We start from the raw sequence: 19,227 nt of genomic DNA on the forward strand, positions 1-19,227 counted from the left end.
GACATTTTGGAGAGGGGCCCCTATGGCTTGCTGATAGATTGGACGTGGGTGGATGTGCTGGGAGGACTTGGGCTTTTACCCTGAATGTGGTGGGGGAGCCGGGGAGGGGGACTGTGAGTGGACGAGGGATACGACTTGGATAAGAGGCTCCCAGACCCAGCCTGGGGACTCAGCAACCATCTGTCCCCATACATGGCCCCAGCCCGGGTCTCCCCACCTCGGTACTGCTGACATCTGGAGCTGGGCCATTCTCTGTGGGAGACCGTCCTGGGCACTGTGCGGCACAGAGCAGCATCCCTAGCCCCCACCCCCTGGATGCCAGGAGCGCACCCTGCTCCCCTCAATTGGGATAACCGATACAACCAGGCTTTGCCAGTGTCCTCTGGAGGGCAGAGTCGCTCCCAGTTGGGGATCCCTGGTCTTGGCACTGTAAGAGCCAGCAAGCAGATGGGTCTGGGGTGCTAACTGGGGTGCGGTCCTGGAAGGCTTTGTCCTCTACTGGTATTGAGTGATCTTTCTTGGGATGGGAGAAATGGAGGACCGCACGGCTGGAGCTTGGCAAGTTTCAGACTACGTGCTGCCCAAGCCTGGACTCATCTGAAGGCCATCTGCACGAGGCAAAGGAAGGACCTGCCTTAGAGTTTGATAAAACTTGAAATATTTAGACGTTTGGGCATTTAATTCTGATGATCCAGGCTCACGATAACACTGCTCCCGTCCAGCAGCCCGCAGCTGTCTGAGTCCACGGGGGCTCTGGTGATAATGATGGGCACCTTGACCTTGACACTGGTCAGGGACCAGGGCAGGTGGACGGTGCTGACCAGCTCGTAGTAGGTGTTCATGATCTCGCTGTCCCGTGTGCCGCAGCTCACGGACAGCACGGGCGGGAGGTAGAAAGTGCTGACAATCTTGGTGGTGTTGAAGGGTGTGATTTGGGTGTTGGCCTCCTGCCGAAGCAGCTCACTGCTGTCCACCCTTGAGTGTCGCTCTGCATTGGGTGTGAAGCCCTCGTACTGCACGTGGGCGTAGAGGGCAAAGATGACCGTCTTGATGCGCTTGCTGGTCTGGTTGTTGATTTCCGTGGTGAAAATGACCCTCTCCCCTGGCGTGAAGATGTTCTTTTCCATCTGGATCTGCAGGCAGATGGTGCCCTGTCTGCAGCAATTGTAGTAGATCTTTTTCTTGGCCTCCACGACCAGAGGATTCTAGAAGGGGGTGGGGGGAATGGACAATTGTGAGGCATTGCGGCCACAAGATCCACTTGCTCACCCAACAGTCCACCAAAGCCTTGAGCCTTTGGGACTCTCCTAGTAAGAGGCACTGGGATGGAATCTGGAGTCTTGGGGATTTTGCAGCCCAAAGTCATTCCCAGCTTTGCCATTTAATCAAAATCCTTTGCCATTCTGACTGTCAATTTCCTTGTCTGTAAAATAGACCTAAGAAATTCACAAGGCCCTGCCTTTATCCCCAGCTCCATAACTCACTTGCTGTGTGACCTTGTACCAGTGCCTTGACTTCTCTGAGTCTTAGTTTTCTGGAAGACAGGGAATGTCTTATGGTCTAAGCCCAGACCTAGGGCTTACCCAAGTAGTTCAGACTTAAGGAGAAAATATTATGGGCTCTGAATCATGAAAACTGTAGAGTTGAAATTATGTAACGTGTTTAACTAAAGGCTTCAAAAAGCAGCCTTTATATCAATTGGTTAGCTGCTGGATTGCAAATAAAGTCACATATACGTTATGTTTAATGTGTGGCTTGGGTAACATTTGGCTTTTTATTTGTGGGTACTACTGTAAAAGATTCGAGGGAATTCTCTGGCCGTCCAGGGGCTAGGACTTGGCGCTTTCACTGCCGAGGCCCACGTTGGATCCCTGGCCAGGGAACTAAGATCCTGCAAGCCATGTGACCAGAAAATAAATAAATAAATGAAATAAAATAAAAGATTTGTTGTGAGGTGGAGTGCGCTTCCAATGATTTGCTCTCCACTTCTGCTGACTTCCTGTATCTTCTTCCAGAGGAACTTAATACTTTTACAAGCGTGTGTGTGTGTGTGTGTGTGTGTGTGTGTGTGTGTGTGTGTGTGTGTGTGTGTGTGGCATTTGTCATGCTCATGCAAATGTTTGTACTGTTTAGGAGTGCATTTATTTATTTGTGGTAGAAGTACACAGTATTGTTTGACATATCTGAATGCTTTAAATAAATCAAGCCTCATATCTTTTCCAGCAACCTGCTTTTCTAGCTTAACATCCTGTGTTTGAAAGGCATTCATGTTGGTGCCTGTCATTCTGATTCATTTGTTTCCACGATGGCAATGGAATGTGCTGCAAAATAGTTAATTTACCCTTCCCCCTCCAGGATAGACATTTATATATATATATATATATATATATATAAAAATAAAATATACATATTTTATGTATATATATAATTTTTTTTTTTTTTTTTTTTTTGCCGTGCTGTGCGGCATGCAGGATCCTAGTTCCCTGACCAGGGATTGAACCCGCGCCCCCTGCAGTGGAAACATGGAGTCCTAACCACTGGACCGCTAGGGAAGGATAGACATTTATATTGTTTCCATGTGTGTTTGACATCATAAAAGAGCTGGAAGGAGCATCTGAAGACACTTCTTGGGCTTACATACAAGAAAGAGTTGCTCTACCAAAGAAGATATACAGATGGTCAATAGGCACACGAAAAAAGGCTCGACGTGGCCAATCATCAGAGAAATACAAATCAAAACCACAATGAAATAGCACCTCACACCTGTCAGAATGGGTATCATCAAAAATTCTACAAATGACAAATGCTGGCCAGGATGTGGAGGAAAGGGAACCCTCCTACACTGTTGGTGGGAATGTAAATTGGTGCAGCCGCTGTGGAGAACAGTATGGAGGTTCCTCAAAAAACTAAAAGTAAGGCTTCCCTGCTGGCACAGTGGTTGAGAGTCTGCCTGCCGATGCAGGGGACACGGGTTCGTGCCTCGGTCCAGGAAGATCCCACATGCCGCGGAGCGGCTGGGCCCGTGAGCCATGGCTGCTGAGCCTGTGTGTCCGGAGCCTGTGCTCCGCAACGGGAGAGGACAAGACAGTGAGAGGCCCGCGTACCGCCAAAAAAAAAAAAAAAAAGGGCAGAAGACCTAAATAGACATTTCTCCAAAGAAGACATACAGATGGCCAACAAACACATGAAAAGATGCTCAACATCACTAATTACTAGAGAAATGCAAATCAAAACTACCATGAGGTATCACCTCACACCAGTCAGAAAGAATGGCTATCATTAAAAAGTCTACAAACAATAAATGCTAGAGAGGGTGTGGAGAAAAGGGAACACACTTACACCGTTGGTGGGAATGTAAATAGATACAGTCACTATTGAGAGCAGTATGGTGCTTCCTTAAAAAACCAAAAATAGAACTACTATATGACCCAGCAATTCCACTCCTGGGCATATACCTGGAGAAAGCCATAATTCAAAAAGATACATGCATCCCAATGGTCATTGCAGCACTACTTACAATAACCAGGTCATGGAAGCAACCTAAATGTCCGTCAACAGAGGAATGGATAAAGAAGATGTGGTACATATATACAATGGAAAATTACTCAGTCATAGAAAGGGATGAAACTGCACCATTTGCAGAGACATGGATGGACCTAGAGACTGTCATACAGAGTGAAGTAAGTCAGTAGGAGAAAAACAAGTATCATATATTAACGCATATATGTGGAATCTAGAAAAATGGTATAGATGAACTTATTTGCAGAGCAGAAATGGAGACACAGACGTAGGGAACAGACGTATGGATACCAAGGAGGGAAGGGGAGGGTGGGACAGATTGGGAGATTAGGGGTGACATATATACACTACTCGATATAAGATAGATAACTAATGAGAACCTGCTGTATAGCACAGGGAACTCTACTCAATGCTCTGTGTTGACCTAAACGGGAGGGAAATCCAAGGAAGAAGGGATGCATGTATACATGTGGCTGATTCACTTCGCTGTACAGCAGAAACTAACACAACATTGTAAAGCAGCTATACTCCACTAAAAATAAAGAGAGAGACACAGGCTACTATATACAAAGTAAATGATTAACAAGGATATATTATACAGCACAGGGAAATATAGCCATTATTTTGTAATAACTTTAAATGGAGTATAGTCTATAAAAATACTGAATCACTGTTATACACCAGAAACTAATGTAATATTGTAAATCAACTATACTACAATTTAAAAGAAAGAGTTGGTCTAGGACATAGAGTTGATGAATTTTTTTCTGTAAAGAGCCTGATGATGAATCTTTTAGACTCTGCAGGCCACATAGAGTATTTGTTACATATTATTCTTTTTTAAAAAACCACAACTCATAGTTGAAACGTAGATTTTAATATTGTGGCGAAAAGCACAAATCTATATATCCATCGGCATCTAAATCTATGAAAGAGAAATAAGTTTCATGAAATAATGCTTATCCTTGCTACATGCCTGCTGAGAATTCCTCTTCTATCCTCTTCTATTCTATTTAATCTATTCTTTTAAAAACTGTTGATTGGACCCTCTGAATTGATTTTTCTGGTATTTCTAGTCTACTTACGCTATTCTATTCTATCATTTTGTTTTATATAAAACAAAAATGTTGTAACCCACCAAATTTATTTTTTCTGGTAAATTCTATCCCCTTTTACGTATTCAATACTATTCTATTCAGTCCTACACATTGATTTTATAAAAACAAAGTCTGTTGCAACCCACCAAATTTATATTTTCTGACGTATTCTATTCTCTGTTTTCATTTTTAAAAATTAATGGCAACCCACCAAGTGGACTTTTTCTAATATTTTCTATTCTACCTATTTTATTCTCTGTTCTGTTTTCTTATTTTATATTAAGAACAACAACGTTTGCAACCCACAAAATTGATATTTTTTGATATTTTTCTATTTTGGTCCTGCCTATCCTTTCATTTTGTAGAAATATGCTTTGCAACTTGCTAAATGGATTTTGCACCCCACTAGCGGGTCATGACCTGAGGTTTGAAAAACACTGTTCTAGGTTCAATGCCTTTCCTCTTGGAGACCTCAGGCTGACCCCCCGACCCCTTCAGCCTCACCTCCTACCCTCTGCCTCTGGCTTCTGCCTATCTTCAGCCTTCCCACTCTTTCCCTCCTCTTGGAAGGCTAATTGCAGCCCATTTCATTCTAAACCCCTCCAGTCTTATTCGAAAATTCGTTGCATGCGTTAGGACCCTGCAGGCATTAAAGACTCACTGCCCTAACTCAAGGCCAAGCCAGCAGTTCTGTCCTGGTCCTGAAGGAAGTGCCGAGAGGCATCAGGGGTGGCCCATCAGAGAGACCCCCGCACCAGGCCAGGTGGGGTGGCCACAGGGCTCTGATTTCCAAGAATATTAGGGCACAAACTCAACATTGATTTTCCATACCCAGGAGTTTTTTGGGACCCCATATTCCTTTGGCATATATGAAACTTTGGGGGGAATCATTCATTCAACCAGTATTCGTTTGTATCAACTTGGTGCAAAGTTCAAGGAAAACCCACAGCAGTGAAGACCAGTCCAGTCTCCGCTCTGGTCTGGAGATGGACATATAAATGGTACATTCCTTTTTTTTTTTTTTTAGTGGTACATTTCTTTTGTTGTTGTTGTTGTTTATTTATTTATTTATTTATGACTGCTTTGGGTCTTCGTTGCTGTGCACGGGCTTTCTCTAGTGGCGGCGAGCGGGGGCTACTCTTCGTTGCGGTGCGCGGGCTTCTCATTGCGGTGGCTTCTCTTGTTGCGGAGCATGGGCCCTAGGCACATGGGCTCCATAGTTGTGGCTCATGGGCTCTAGAGCACAGGCTCAGTAGTTGTGGCGCACAGGCTTAGTTGCTCCGTAGCATGTGGGATCTTCCCGGACCAGGGCTCGAACCCAGGTGTCCTACATTGGCAGGCGGATTCTTAACCACTGCGCCACCAGGGAAGCCCTAATGGTACATTTCTGGTAGGGATAAGCTATGAGGTTAGGCAAGGGGGTGAGGTAAGGGGAGTCAGGATGCCAACTCTTTCAGACTTCTTGGTTAGGAAAGGTCTTGGGGACATGTCCTCTACCCAATGGTACTGCTTGTTGGAAGAGGCAACGGGTCACGTCTTTCAAAATTCTAAAGGTACACAGAGAGGAGTGAATGTGGAAAAATTGGAACCCTCGTTCATGGCTGGTGGGAATGTAAAATGGGGTGGCCGCCGTAGAAAAGAGTCTGGCCGCTCCTCGAAAGGTAAAACATAGAGTTACCATCTTTCCCAGTTCCACTCCTAGGTGTCTACCCACGAGAAATGAAAACTTGCGTCCATGTAAAACCTTGCACATGTATGTTAGTAGCAGCATCGTTCCTAACAGCCAAAATGTGGAAACAATCCAAGGTCCATCAAGAGGTGAGGGGAGGGACGTCCAGACCAGGCAAATCCACAGAGACAGAGAATGGATTTAGTGGTGGCTGGGGGAGGGGACAGAGAGGTTTGGGGGTGACAGCTAAGGGATGCAAGACTTCTTTGGGGGATAATAAAAGTGTTCTAAAACTGACTGTGGTGAGGGCTGTACAACTGTGGGAATGCACTAAAAGCCATTGACTTGGACATTTTATTTTATTTTTATTTATTTATTTTTTATTTGGCCGCACCGCTTAGCACATGGGATCGTAGTTCCCCCATGAGGGATCAAACACACGCCCCTTGCGTTGGAAGCATGGAACCTTAACCGCTGGACCGCCAGGGAAGTCCTGATTTGGACATTTTAAAGGGGTGAATTATAAGGTATGTGAGGTGTATATCAATAAAGATGTTAAAAAAAAAAAAAAGTGGAAGGGGAAAAGTTTGCCCCTCCCCTGCTCCCTCCCAGGAGGCAGTGTCTGTTGCCGGTTTCTCTGGTCTCTGGAAAGAGACGTCTGTTTGTTACACCTGCAAGGAAGTTCTGTGCAGTTTTTGTTTTTACCACCAACGGCTAGACACGCTGTTCTGAACTTTGCTTTACTCGTTCAACCCAGTAACTTGGAGGTGCTGAGAGGGAGAGCTGCCTCACTCTCTGTCTCTGTGTCTTGGTCTCTCTCTCTTTCTCTCTTTGCTGTATCTGTAGAGTTGACCTTTGTGTGCTGCTACTTTAATTGACTTAGCAACAAACATTTAAGCTGTTGCCAGTTTCTGACCACCACAAACAGTGCAGTGAGAGGTCATGTCACACACGTGAAAGGATAGTGATGGGAGAATTTTCTAGAAGGGAAATGGATGGGGCAAAGTGCGTGTTCATTTTAATATGGATATTGCCTTCTGTGGGGGTTGTGGCGGTTCATGGGGGCATCAGCAATCCCGGTGATTGAAGACCTGGCTTCCAAGCAAAGATCTGAAGGATGAGGGGGAGGGATAGGAAGATCCTGTCACAGGGTTCCAGGCAGAGGGCGCAGCCTGTGCAAAGGCCGTGGGGCAGCACCATGCCTGGCATGTTGGAGGAACAGCAAGGAGGCCAGTGTGTCGGGAGCAGAGTGAGCGAGGGGGAGAGAGGGAGGAGGGGAGGGCAGGGAGGGGACAGGGCAGGTGGTGCAGGGCCTTGGGGGCCGCGGGGAGGCCTTGAGCTTTTACTCCGTGGAAGGTGGGAGCTCTGGAAGGCTGAGCAGGGTCATCACCTGAATCCTTTCAGCTGCTATGAGAAGGACAGATTATAGGAGTCAATCCGTGTCTACTTGGACCAGAGCAGTAGCTTCTGCCCTGGTCCACCAGCTCCTGCCCTCACCCTGCCCCCTACAATCTGATTAAAACAGTACTGAGTAGCTGAAGAAAACACCATATTTCTGTACTCTCAAAACATATCTGTAGGGACTTCCCTGGTGGTGCAGGGGTTAAGAATCTGCCTGCCAGTGCACGGGGCACGGGTTTGAGCCCTGGTCCGGGAAGATGCCACATGCCACGGAGCAACTAAGCCCGTGTGCCACAACTACTGAGCCTGCGCTCTAGAGCCCGCGCGCCACAGCTATGGTGCCCGCGCGTCGCACTACTGAAGCACGCATGCCTAAAGTCCGTGGTCCGCAACAAGAGAAGCCACCACAGTAAGAAGCCCGCACACCGCACTGAAGAGTAGCCCCCTGCTCGCCACAACTAGAGAAAGCCCGTGTGCAGCAACAAAGACCCAGTGTAGCCATAAATAAATAAGTAATAAAAAGGAAAACATATCTGTAATAACTCCCTTTGCTGCTATAATAACGATTTGAGCTCTTCCCATTTACTAGGCATCCCCTATGTGTACACATCGTGCTGGGTGCTTTGTGATCCCCACAATCGAGGAAAGATTAGTAGTAGTAGTATTCCCATTGTACAGATCAGGACAATCGAGGGTCTGGGAGGTGCTGTTAATTGCCCAAGGCCATCGGCTAGTGAAGGATCTGGCAGCAGAGATCTCAAGCTAGGTGTGGTCCTATACCAGCATTTTGCCCCAATTCCTGCCTTGTGCCCCCTGCACCCTAGATTAACTCTTGAGGGAAGAGCCAGAGAAGGGCCAGAGCCCGCTCTGGGTCACACAGGGAGCAGGTGGCCAAGCGGGCCTTGAGCTCAGGTCTGCTTCATCTGATCCACCCCTCCAAGCATCTACCCCCCTGAAGTAGGCCGGGCTAGAGATGATCCCTGTTACACAGATAAGACTACCCGGGACTTCCCTGGCAGCCCAGTGGTTAATACTCCATGCTTCCAATGCAGGGGGTGCACGTCTGAACCCTGGTCAGGGAATTAAGATCCCACATGCCATGTGGTGCAGCCAAAAAAAAAAAAAAAAGGCTACCTGTGACAGCAGCAGCAGTGACAAGATTTATGGGGACTTAATATTTTGGGGCTCTGTCCTACCACCACTGCCGGCCACTGTGCAAGGTCCAGAACTTGCATGAAGTCCACTCACTGCTCCTTCTGAGATCTAGGGGACAGGCACCATCTCTGTGCCTATTTGACAGATGAGGAAATGCAGGCACAGAGAGGCCACATCACTTGCAGAGGGTCACACACAGGTAGGTGGAGATGCTAGGATTTTTAACTTGGACGTTGAAAACTAAAATGCCAGCCCTCTCAGCCACAACCCTCTGATGACAAATGGGTCCCCAGGGAGGTGAAGTGACTTTGGCCAATGTAAGTCCACCCTCCCTTACTTCCACCTCTGCACCTGGCCTCCAGAAGCTGTCCAAAAACTTCCTCCGCTCAGGTGACTGATGCCACAAGGCCCTTCCTTCCCCCTGCATCCCCTTTCCGTGCTTCTTGGTGGGGGACACCACCTCCATTATCAGTTCCTGGAGAGTCACCGAGCGCCCAGGACCCTCAGTCAGGGGTCACAGAGGGGCCTCTGCTCACTCTTTTTTTTTTTTTTTTAATAACATTTATTTATTTACTTATTTTTGGCTGCGTTTGGTCTTCGTTGCTGCACGCGGACTTTCTCTAGTTGGGGCGAGCGGGGGCTACTCTTCATCGTGGTGCACGGGTTTCTCATTGCGGTGGCTTCTCTTTGTTGCGGACCATGGGCTCTAGGCTCAAGGGCTTCAGTAGTTGTGGCATGCGGGCTAGTAGTTGTGGCTCGTGGGCTCGGTAGTTGTGGCACACGGGCTTAGCTGCTCCGCAGTATGTGGGATTTTCCCAGAACAGGGCTCAAACCTGTGTCCCCTGCATTGGCAGGCGGATTCTTAACCACTGCGCCACCAGGGAAGTCCCTCTGCTCACTCTTGATTCTTGAATGTCAAGGACATTCAGGGCCCATGTCATTCCCTGTGGGGGGCACTGCGGGGTGTGGAGCGTCATCCCTGGCCCACACTCTCTTGATCCCACTCATCACCTCTCCCCAGTTGAGACAACCAAAAATGTTCCCAAACATCTCCCAGTGTCCCCCGCAGGGGCAGAATCACCCCAGTTGAGAGCCGCTGGTTTAGTTCCTGCCCTGGTTTCTGATTCCCCGTTTGCGAAATCACTGGGCCGGAGGAGCGGCCAACACCTTCCCTTCTTCCGGGTCACGGCCTCCCCTGTCTCCTGGCTGCCCGCCTCCCCCTGCCTCCGGGGAGCTTTGAGGACATGCCCTACCCCTGCTCCTTCTGCATCACTACCTGCAATGGGTTTTCTGCGTGGAAATCCGAAGAAGTCCCTTGAACCAACAAGTACCTTCTCTTCTTCGCTAGAATGTGCTCCCGACCCATGCAGGAGGCCTGCACGAAGTAAAAGACATGGCCACTTTTGCTGGTGAAGGTAGAAGGGAGCCTGGCAGGTAAGTTGAAATGGAAGTCAAAGGTGCGGCTGCCTGCACTTAACCAATTATCTGAAAGCAAAACACACCGATGCCATCAGAAGGTTCTAGAATCTTTTCTTCCCTCTTTTCTTTCTTTATTGTTTTGGCAGGGAGCTTGTTCTGGACCTGGCCTGTTTGTCCCTGAGCTAGGCTTAGCTCTGTGATTTTTAGGGATCGAAAAAGCCTAGGCCCATAAATATTAGGTCTCAGCTGGGCTGGAGACCGATGCCCTGGGTAGGTGATGCGACTGGGGTGGTCACTCAAAACCACTGACCAGGACTTGCTCACCTGTGCTCTGGGCCTGGGAAACTGGAGGTCTGGCTGCAGAATTCGATCGCATATTCATTCAACAAACACACCTTGGGTCCCAAGGCAGGCAAATCTCCCTGCCCTGGCAGAGCTTGGCCTTCAGTGCACAGCATACAGTAGGTGCTTAATATTTGTTGATTGACTGAGTGGTGATGGAAGACCGGGGAGGGACTCACACTACCCCCCATCTCTGTGACCTCCCTGTTTTATTTTTTTTTTGCACTTCTCCAAAACCCCCTTATTAGAGCGTTTTCCCTGCCTGATGGCAACCCCAGCGACGCCAGGGACCCTGTCTGTTTTCTTCGCTGTTGTATCCCCAGCATCTGCCATGGTTGTTGTGCACAGTAGGTGCTTAATACATGTTTGTGAAGTAAATGAGTGAACCCATCGCAGGCTTGGGGCTGATGCTTCTGAGGGGAAAGGATGCTTCCCTTGGAAATGGAGAAGGGTGATAGCTGATAATGTGGGTGGTGAGGGGTGGGGGAGTGTTTTGGTTGAAAAAACGAACACCTAACAAGCATTACTGTATACCCCTCCCCCCCACCCCACTATTCTGAGCCCTCTCCTCGACATGCCATTAAATCATTAAGTCCTCAAGGCAGTCTTAGGAGGCAGGACTTTTTCCTATTCCCATTTTCCAGGTGGGTTAACTAGGACACAGAGAGGCGGCCTAATTGCTGAGTATGAAGGCCCAGCAGGTTGCCGTTCCTCCCTTGGATATCTGGGCAGGTCCCCCTTCCATCACTAGATCTGAGCTTGGTAGTCATCTCTTTGGAGAGACCTTCCCAGGCTACCCTATCTAAAATTAAAAAAAAAAATCTACAATTGAACTTTGTTCAGTCAAGCATTGGCCAAGTGTTCTGCTTGACTGTGGACTACCCGGAAACACCCCCATGGACATATTTTGGAAAGGACATATAGTTTCCTGGTAGCTTAGGCTTCCTGATGTCTGTCCAGACTTTAGATTTGAACCTGGCAGAGTTGGGGACTAGTCAGTCCTTCCCACGGAGAGCTTTCCTAGCCTTCTCCCTCCTATCTCTTTCCCTGTGACCACGGGAACCAGGCCTCTGCCCATTTCTGATATCCCCGGGGGTTTGTTGATTGACTAACAGATGTGTTTACCTTCCAGACCCCGGTTCCTATTCTGGCTAAGGTTGGCGGCTGGCCTTGTCCTTACCCTCCACTGGGAATGTCTTTGTCTTGTGCACATAGTCAGCCTTGTTGTTGCAAATAACATCTCGGCTGTAATCGCGGGATGCCCCAATTTCTTCATTCCACTCCACATAACCTCTTCCCACGAGCTCCACCTTCACGATGGGGTCCACCAGGGTGCTGTTCAGAGTTAGAACCACCTGCCCTTTTATGCTGGAGCCGGCCAGGTAGACCGCATCCTTGGGCAGCACTAATTCAATGGACTTCACCACAGACATAGGGGGTTGGGGTGACGGAGAAACATCCTCCCCTCTCCCCCATGTCACTGAGATCCCCGGTTCCTTGGCCACAGTGACGTCATCTGTCTGTGACATCATCCAGCCAGGGTTCCGGGAAGGGTTTCCCAATGGCCAGGATGAGAGGCAAGGCTGTTGGGAGTGGGCGGCTGCTTGGGAATCCCAAAGTCCTCACTGGTTGGTGAAATGGTAGCCTGACCTCTTTTTCCTAGGAAATAACGAACAAACGAACAAGAAAACCACAAGATCCCAACATTGCTGGCGACTAGGGAACAACTGTCATCCTGCCAGAGGTCTAGGGGCCTGGGTGGGAAGAATTCTTCCAGGCCCTGTGGTGAGGCAGGCATCGTGAGCTCTATTTACAGATGGAGAGGCACAGGGCATGAGCCCAGGGGTATTTTCTGCCCCATCCGATGGCCCCCAAATGTGGGTGTGTGCACCCCCTTCTCAGGGTTCACAGATTGATGCTGGGTCCTACACAGATAATCGTTTTCACCTTTTGTCTGTTTGTTTGTTTTGGCCACACCATGAAGCTTGTGGGCTCTTAGCTCCCAGAGCAGGGATTGAACCCATGCCCTCAGCAGTGAAATCTCGGAGTCTTAACCACTGGACTGCCAGGGAATTCCCAGTCGTTTCCACCTTAATAGTTCTATATTTATATCAGTGTGTGTTAGAAGGAAAATGATAGCCATGGCCAGGACATGGAATCTGCTGTGTCTTGAAGATGCTCAGAGCGCGGTGGGCTCCATGTGAACGCGGATGCCACCACGAAGCATTCTCTCTCTCTGCACAGCTGACACTCGTCTTTATGCCAGCGTCTCCTCCATTGGTTGGGAAGTCCCTCTAGGGCAGGAATTTGTTTGCCAAACCCAGAGCCTGGTTCAGGCAAGGGAGGACAATTAAAGTTTGTTGAATGACTTAATGACTGTCGAGAGCATATTGTTCTGCAAAAGGGAAACTAGGGCCCTTGGCACCCTAGCAGTTATTCGTGGTGTCCAATTCGTGCGTGGGCCGGTGCCTAAGCAGGGGGAGGGTCTGTAGCAGAAGAGGCTCTACAAAGTATCTGTTCTCCAGGTTCTGGCAGACCTCATTTACTCTTTGTCATATCTTGCTTTATTGGATGTGATGTCTTTTGCAGACATCGATGTCTTGTCTTCCTAACTAGTTACTAAACTTCTTTTGGAGATGCTTGGCATAGTCTCTTGCTCATAGTTAATTAACCCAAGCAACCCCTCTGACTTTCTCGAAATGACTAGAGAAATGGGGCCCTGCATCCCCACCACTCCAGGTCTTTTCTTCAGGGAAAGCCAGACACCTCTTTCTGTGTCACTTAACCTCATCCAAGGAGCCTGGGCTGTGCCCTGCACCAAATGTACATGAAGAATATATGGTCTATTTCTTCTTTCGGCCACGTTGAGTTTTAGCAACAGCCGGCACAAATGGATGCTATGCTCACGCCAGGAGCAGGCTGGGTTCCTGGGGCAGCTGTTGTCAATGTGGAAGATTTCATCTGCCTCACAAGCTCTGGGAGGCCTGCCTACCCGTTCTGTGACGTGGTCTCCATGTGGCTGATGGCTGAGCACCCAGAAATGCAATCAGTTGCATTGAGGAAGTCCTGAAGGTGGAGAAAATTAACAGGAGCACCTGGACTTCGTGTATTAGTTTCCTCTGGCTGCTATAACAAATGTCCACAAAGTCCGTGCTTTAAAACAACACAAATTAATTCTCTTACAGTTCTGGAGGTCAGAAGTCTGAAATGGAGGTAAAATCAAGGTGTTGGCAGGATTACATTCTAGGGTTCTAGGAGGGAATCTGTCCCTTGCCTTTTCCAGCTTCTAGAGGCTTCTCGCATTCCTTGCCTTTAAGTTTCATCACTCCATCCTCTCTTTCCATCCTTGTGTCTTTGACTCGACCCTCCCGCCCTTTGTCATTTATTAGGACCCTTGTGATGACATTGGGCCAGTACAGATAATCTAGGTTAATCTCCCCATCTGACGATGTTTAATTTAATCCCCTCTGCAAAGTCCCTTTTGCCATGGAAGCTTCTATATTCACAGACTCCAGGGATTAAGATGTGGACATCTTTGGGGGGCCATTAATCTGTCTACCGCCAGGGGAAACAAAAGCAGAAGTACCAGCGCCAAGACAGAAGGAACTCTACATGTGGCGAGAGAAGCCTTGTAAAAACATAAATTGGAGCTCATCGCTTTTCTGCTCACAGCCCTCCCATGCTACACACTGCTCTCAGGAGAAAGACCAAAGTCCTCCTGGTGGCCTGCGAGGTCTTATAGACACCCCTCTGACCTCCTCAGCTCCCGCCGGCCCTCCCCTTTGCTGTGTCTGCCCTGCTCTCCGTCCATTGCTAAGCCTTTTCCGGCCTCTGAGTTTGCTCTTCCCGCCTTGACCCATCTGTCCTTGGTTTCTCATCTCAGATCTCAGCTCAAATGTCATCTGCTCAGAGAGGCCCACCTCTCCACCTTAACCAGAGTACCCTCTCTCCCCACCCCCCATACGGCCGCTGGTCACTCTCCAGCTCTTGTCCTGTCTTCATTGCATGTGCGGTATCTGAAATGATTTGCTTTATTTATTCATTTCTTGCTGGTCTCCCCAGATAAGAATGTAACGTCCCGGGAGACCACCAACAGGGTCGACCTTGCCCACTCTTACGCTCCCAGCTCTGAGCACCCTGTTCAGGCACTTTGTAGGTGTCTAGCATGGGTCACTGTATGCCCGCCAAGACTGGCCAGAGCAGAGCAGGCAGGGCGGAGGGGGGAGGGCAGCTCTGCCCGCCTGGACAGCCCGGAGAAGGCGGGAAAACGAGGCGGGAAAAACCAGCAAACAAGCCCTGCGGGTGGGTAGGGTGGGGAGCGCTGGCGAGCCCTGACGCTAGGAAATCAGGCTGGGGCGATGAGGCCCGTCATCGGGTGCAGGCGGTCTCCTGGGGGGGGTCCCCTCAAATTCTCCGGCAGAATTTAGACATTGATTCCCGCCTTCCTGCCTTACTGGTCAGTGCATGCCTGGGGAGAGGGGCTGAAGCAACGGACTTAGGAGGTCGGGGGTCTCTACGCTGGGGGCCCCTGCCCCCGGGGGGATCCCTAGGGCTCCTGAAGGGCACCCATGGTGGGGGGGGACTCAGGTCCCGCCACCCGACCCCATTACACGCTGGGCGCGCCCAGCAGAGCGCGCAAGGCTGGGCGGGGCCGTGGCCCGCTGGGCGGAGGGGGGGGTGGACAGAGGCGGGGGCGCCCCCCACCCCCTTTCTCGCTTCCCGCCACTGCGGCGGCCAATCACCAGGCAGGCGCCCGCCCCCGGCGCGGCCTCCTGTGGCCCCGCAACTCCCAAACGCCAAGTTTTCGCGGGAAAAAAATCAGAGCAGCTGGCAGCGCAGCGGGCAGTGGTGGCCGTCCGGGCGCTCGGGATCGCACGCACGTTCGCGCGGGGTCCCAGCCACACACGCGGTTCCTTTGCCATCCTCAGAAGGGCCGGCGCAAAATCAGGCGAGTGAATCGTGAGCAGTCAGGCGGATTGGGGTGCCAGCCCGGGCCAGGGCGCGGGTGGGCGGGGGTGGGGGGCGGGCAGGACTCGGCGCACCCGGCGCCTTGACTTTGCAAAACTTTCCGGGACTCTCGGCCAGCACGGGCGCACGCGTCCCCCGCGCCGGGGCTGCCCTACACGCGGTCTCGGGCTCTGCCCCCAGCCCTGCCGGCCCTTAGGAGTCGCCCCTGGCAGCCCGGGCTCGGGCAGGGGCGAGCGGAACATCCCTGGCGCCCCGCGGGGGTCGCGCCGGCTGGGTGGGGGAGGGCCGGGCGAGCCGCGGGGGAGGATGTCAGGCTCCGCGCCTGCGCGCGGGGTGCCCCGCGATTCAATTGTCGCGCCCGAGCCCGATTTCGCGCGCCCTTAGTTCCCCGGGCGCGTCTGGGCCAATGGGGAGCGAGCAGGGCGGGGCGGCCGGCCGCGGCGGAGCCAATGATCGAGGCGGCTCAAGTGAAGGGGGCGGGACTTGGCGCGCGGGCCCCTCGGCAGGTCCTGGCGGTGGGGGTGGGCGTGGGCTCGCCGGCTTGGCCCGCGCGGGCGGGCGGGAGAACAAGAGGGGCTCCGGGGCCGTGCGTCGGGGTCCGGGAAACGCAGGCTGGAGCTCGGGACAGCCGTGGGGCTGAGGTGAGTAGCGCTGCGCGCGCGGGGGCGACCGGGACGGGGCGGCCGGTTGCCATGGCCACCGCGGGGCGGGTGTGTCGCGCACGCGCGCGGGGGCGGCGGCGGGGGCCCGCGAGCACCGGGGGTCCCGAGCTCCCGGGTCTCTGGTGGGCTCCTTCCCCTTCGGTCACACTTAGTTGAGTTCCCTGGGACTTCTGAAGTTCCAACCCGAGCCGGACTTTTGGGTTCCTCTTGCGTCAGTATTCATCCAGGGAATGAATGAATGGATGAATGAACAAACTCGGCCCCTGACCGTTTGGCTGTGTCCCCCTTCCTCCTCTGGACGCTGGTGTTTTTTTCCCTCTGTGAAAGGCAGGGTGGGTTGACTGAGTGGTCCGGGATGCTTTTTCCTCTCCGCTAATTTCCTCTCCCTCCTCAGTCCTCCACCGGTGCTAATGCATTAACTCCTTAATTCACTCAGCCAGGCACTGGGCCAGCCGCGGCAGTCTAGGGGGATTACGGGGCTGGGAGGGCGTTCCAAGAGTTGCCCGGTGTCCACAGTCTGGACATTCATAGCAAGGATGACCTGAGTATGGTACAGCCCGGTGGTGGTGGTGACGGCAGCACTGACCGAGGGGTCCTGCTCTCTTGTCCTCCTAGCACCAGCAGGCACCATGTGGATCCAGGTTCGCACCATGGATGGGAAGGTGGCCCACACTGTGGACTCCTTGTCCAGGCTGACTAAAGTGGAAGAGCTGAGGAAGAAGATCCAGGAGCTGTTCCATGTGGAGCCAGGCCTGCAGAGGCTTTTCTACCGGGGCAAGCAGGTAAACCCGCCCTGCAGGCTGCCCGCCTGCCCGCCCAGCACCTTTGTTCTTGCCTCAATCCAGGCACCGCACACACACTCTTCCCCTGTCGTCCGGTCCTCTTCTCCACAGAAACCTCCAGTGTCTGAGCGAGGAACAAAGGCTCTCGACTCCTAGACTGACACATCAGGCACTCGAATCTGTTGCGTCTGGGGGCTTTTAAACTCCCAGCCCACCCCCACCCCCGCCTTTTTTTTTTTTTTTGACCCTCCCCTCAAAATAATTTCTAGAAAAAATAAGTTGGAGGTGGCCGATGGAGGGCTGATGAATCTCGAGGAAGAGCCTAGAATCAATACTGAGACGCTAGGACGGAAGGGACCAGGTTTTTCTTTGAAACACGCACGCTGATGGCCCACGGTCTGCACCTATTTAGCTTCCGACCCCCACAGGGTTTTCTAGAAATTTGGATCAGCTTATTCAGAGTCGGAGATGGTGCTTGCTAATCAGGAATTTCCGCCACTTCTGGGCCTCCTCTCTGGCGGCAGCGGGGCCGCCCCTGATCAGGGGTTTGTGCTTTCCGCGGGCTCAGCTGGCCCTGCTCCTAGGTTTCCTTTCTTCGAGATTCCCCTACCCCACCCCCAGCCCCTGTAGCAATTGAAAATGGCCACCCTTGGTTTGTGGGCTGCCCACTTTGGGGACATTTTCTCTAGCGGCGCCCCTGAGGGTGTCCATTCTTGTTGGTGCGTGGGCGGGGTGACGGCAGGCCAGGCTGTGAGTGGGATTTCCCTGAGTGGGAGATGGTCTGACAGAAAGTGTTGTTCCCATCTGCTGGGGCCACCTTGGAGTTGGGTGGCCTGTAGGGACCTCGGCATAGACAGCGCATGGGATTAAAAGTGTTCAGTCGGGCTCTCTGACTTTGTTGTTTCGCGTTTTGAACTGGGTGCTGCCGCCATCTGGTGTCTAGATCGAAAAATAAATGCTCCCCGCCTGGCCAGGATTTTTTGAGGGCTGGGAGGATCCTGCCTGCCTCCTGAAAATGAGACCTGATGATTAATTTCTTGGGCTTGAGGGGCCCTCCGAGACCTTTAACCTCCTTCCTCTGCGAGATACGAGGACTTGAATGTCTTAAGCATCTGAGTTAACGCTCCCCGCCTTGGGGAGGGAAAGCCGAGCTGGCGAACTGGGGGATTTGACTGCGGTCACGTGCGTGGCGCTGGTGGAGAAAAGGCAGGGCCGCGAGTGGAGCTCCCCTGAGATGCTGTTTCTCTCCCCTCTCCTCCAGCGGGGGCTCATCTTTGCAGCATCCAAACTGATTTTGATTTGCCTCTCAGTCTTTGTGTTCAGCAGAAGGTCCTTCCACCGAGTTTCTGAAGACCGCCTGCGGGCACCGGCTAAACAGTTCGTGGCATCATCCAAAGGCGGGTTGGATCGAGTTCCCTTAAGTTCAAGGCAGTGAATATTTCTGGGTGCCTGCTGTGGGCTGGGCACCGTGCATTTTAATCTTTACATTCAAAGACATGCAGAAAAGTTCAAAGAGCCATGAACACCTAAACACCTACCTGTGGCTCTTAGCACTGACATTTCCCACGTTTGCTTTATCACTGCAGCTGTCTCCCTTGCCTCTATCCGTCCACCAATCCATCTTATTTTGGGGGATGCATTGCAGAGAAAGTTCCAGGCACTGGTTCACGTCACCCCCTAAACCCTTCAGCATTGCCTGTCCTTTACTAGAGTACAATGTTTGTTTGTGGTTCTTGTTTCTTTAGATGTAATTTGCATATAGTGAGAGACACGTCTTAAGCGGACTTTTTGGAGTTTTGACAAACGTCTACACCCATGTAACCAAACCGCTGCCTCCCTGCATCAGGAACATAATAGGTGATCCACACGAAGGCTAACGAAAGCCTTCGTAACGTCTGTGTGAGTTAAAAAGTGTGATGATCAGCATCGTGCCTCTAATCATCAGGATATCGGCGCTGAGAGACAGCTCTGAACCCTGCCTTTCTCCTCGTAGCACAGCTTTTGAAGTTCTCAGAAGGTTCCACGTTCCCACGGGACCTCTAACTGCCACTCACCCCCTTCCCTGCGCTCACTCTGCGTTCAGCCCGCTCAGCGGGCCAATGCGTAGCCGGTTCTGTCTTCCGGGTAAGGAGGCCAGGCCTCAGCCGTGATGCAATTTCCCCAAGGTTGCGCGACCAGGAAGTGGCCCAGCCTCACCGGAGGTGTGGACGGTG

The 19,227-nt window shown here is 51.4% G+C and overlaps 2 protein-coding genes across 2 annotated transcripts in view; one reads left to right on the forward strand and one right to left on the reverse strand.

The window, feature by feature from the left end:
* Positions 1-677: 677 nt before the first annotated feature.
* Positions 678-12,035, reverse strand: ARRDC5 (arrestin domain containing 5; the record flags this gene model as incomplete). Its single annotated transcript, XM_082836497.1, is given in 4 exon segments — positions 678-1,205; positions 10,118-10,326; positions 11,728-11,761; positions 11,763-12,035. Coding segments are annotated over 4 exon segments (1,044 nt in total).
* A 4,826-nt stretch (positions 12,036-16,861) lies between these two features.
* UHRF1 (ubiquitin like with PHD and ring finger domains 1) overlaps positions 16,862-19,227 on the forward strand; it is a gene marked incomplete at both ends in the record, with an annotated part of 30,101 nt that continues 27,735 nt past the window's right edge. The window contains one exon of the mRNA XM_082835935.1: positions 16,862-17,014. Coding sequence (XP_082692061.1) covers positions 16,862-17,014 — 153 coding nt within the window. The remainder of the gene's footprint in view (positions 17,015-19,227) is intronic.

Source organism: Leucopleurus acutus (assembly GCF_964270905.1).
Source record: "Leucopleurus acutus genome assembly, chromosome: 3".
NCBI lineage: Eukaryota > Metazoa > Chordata > Mammalia > Artiodactyla > Delphinidae > Leucopleurus > Leucopleurus acutus.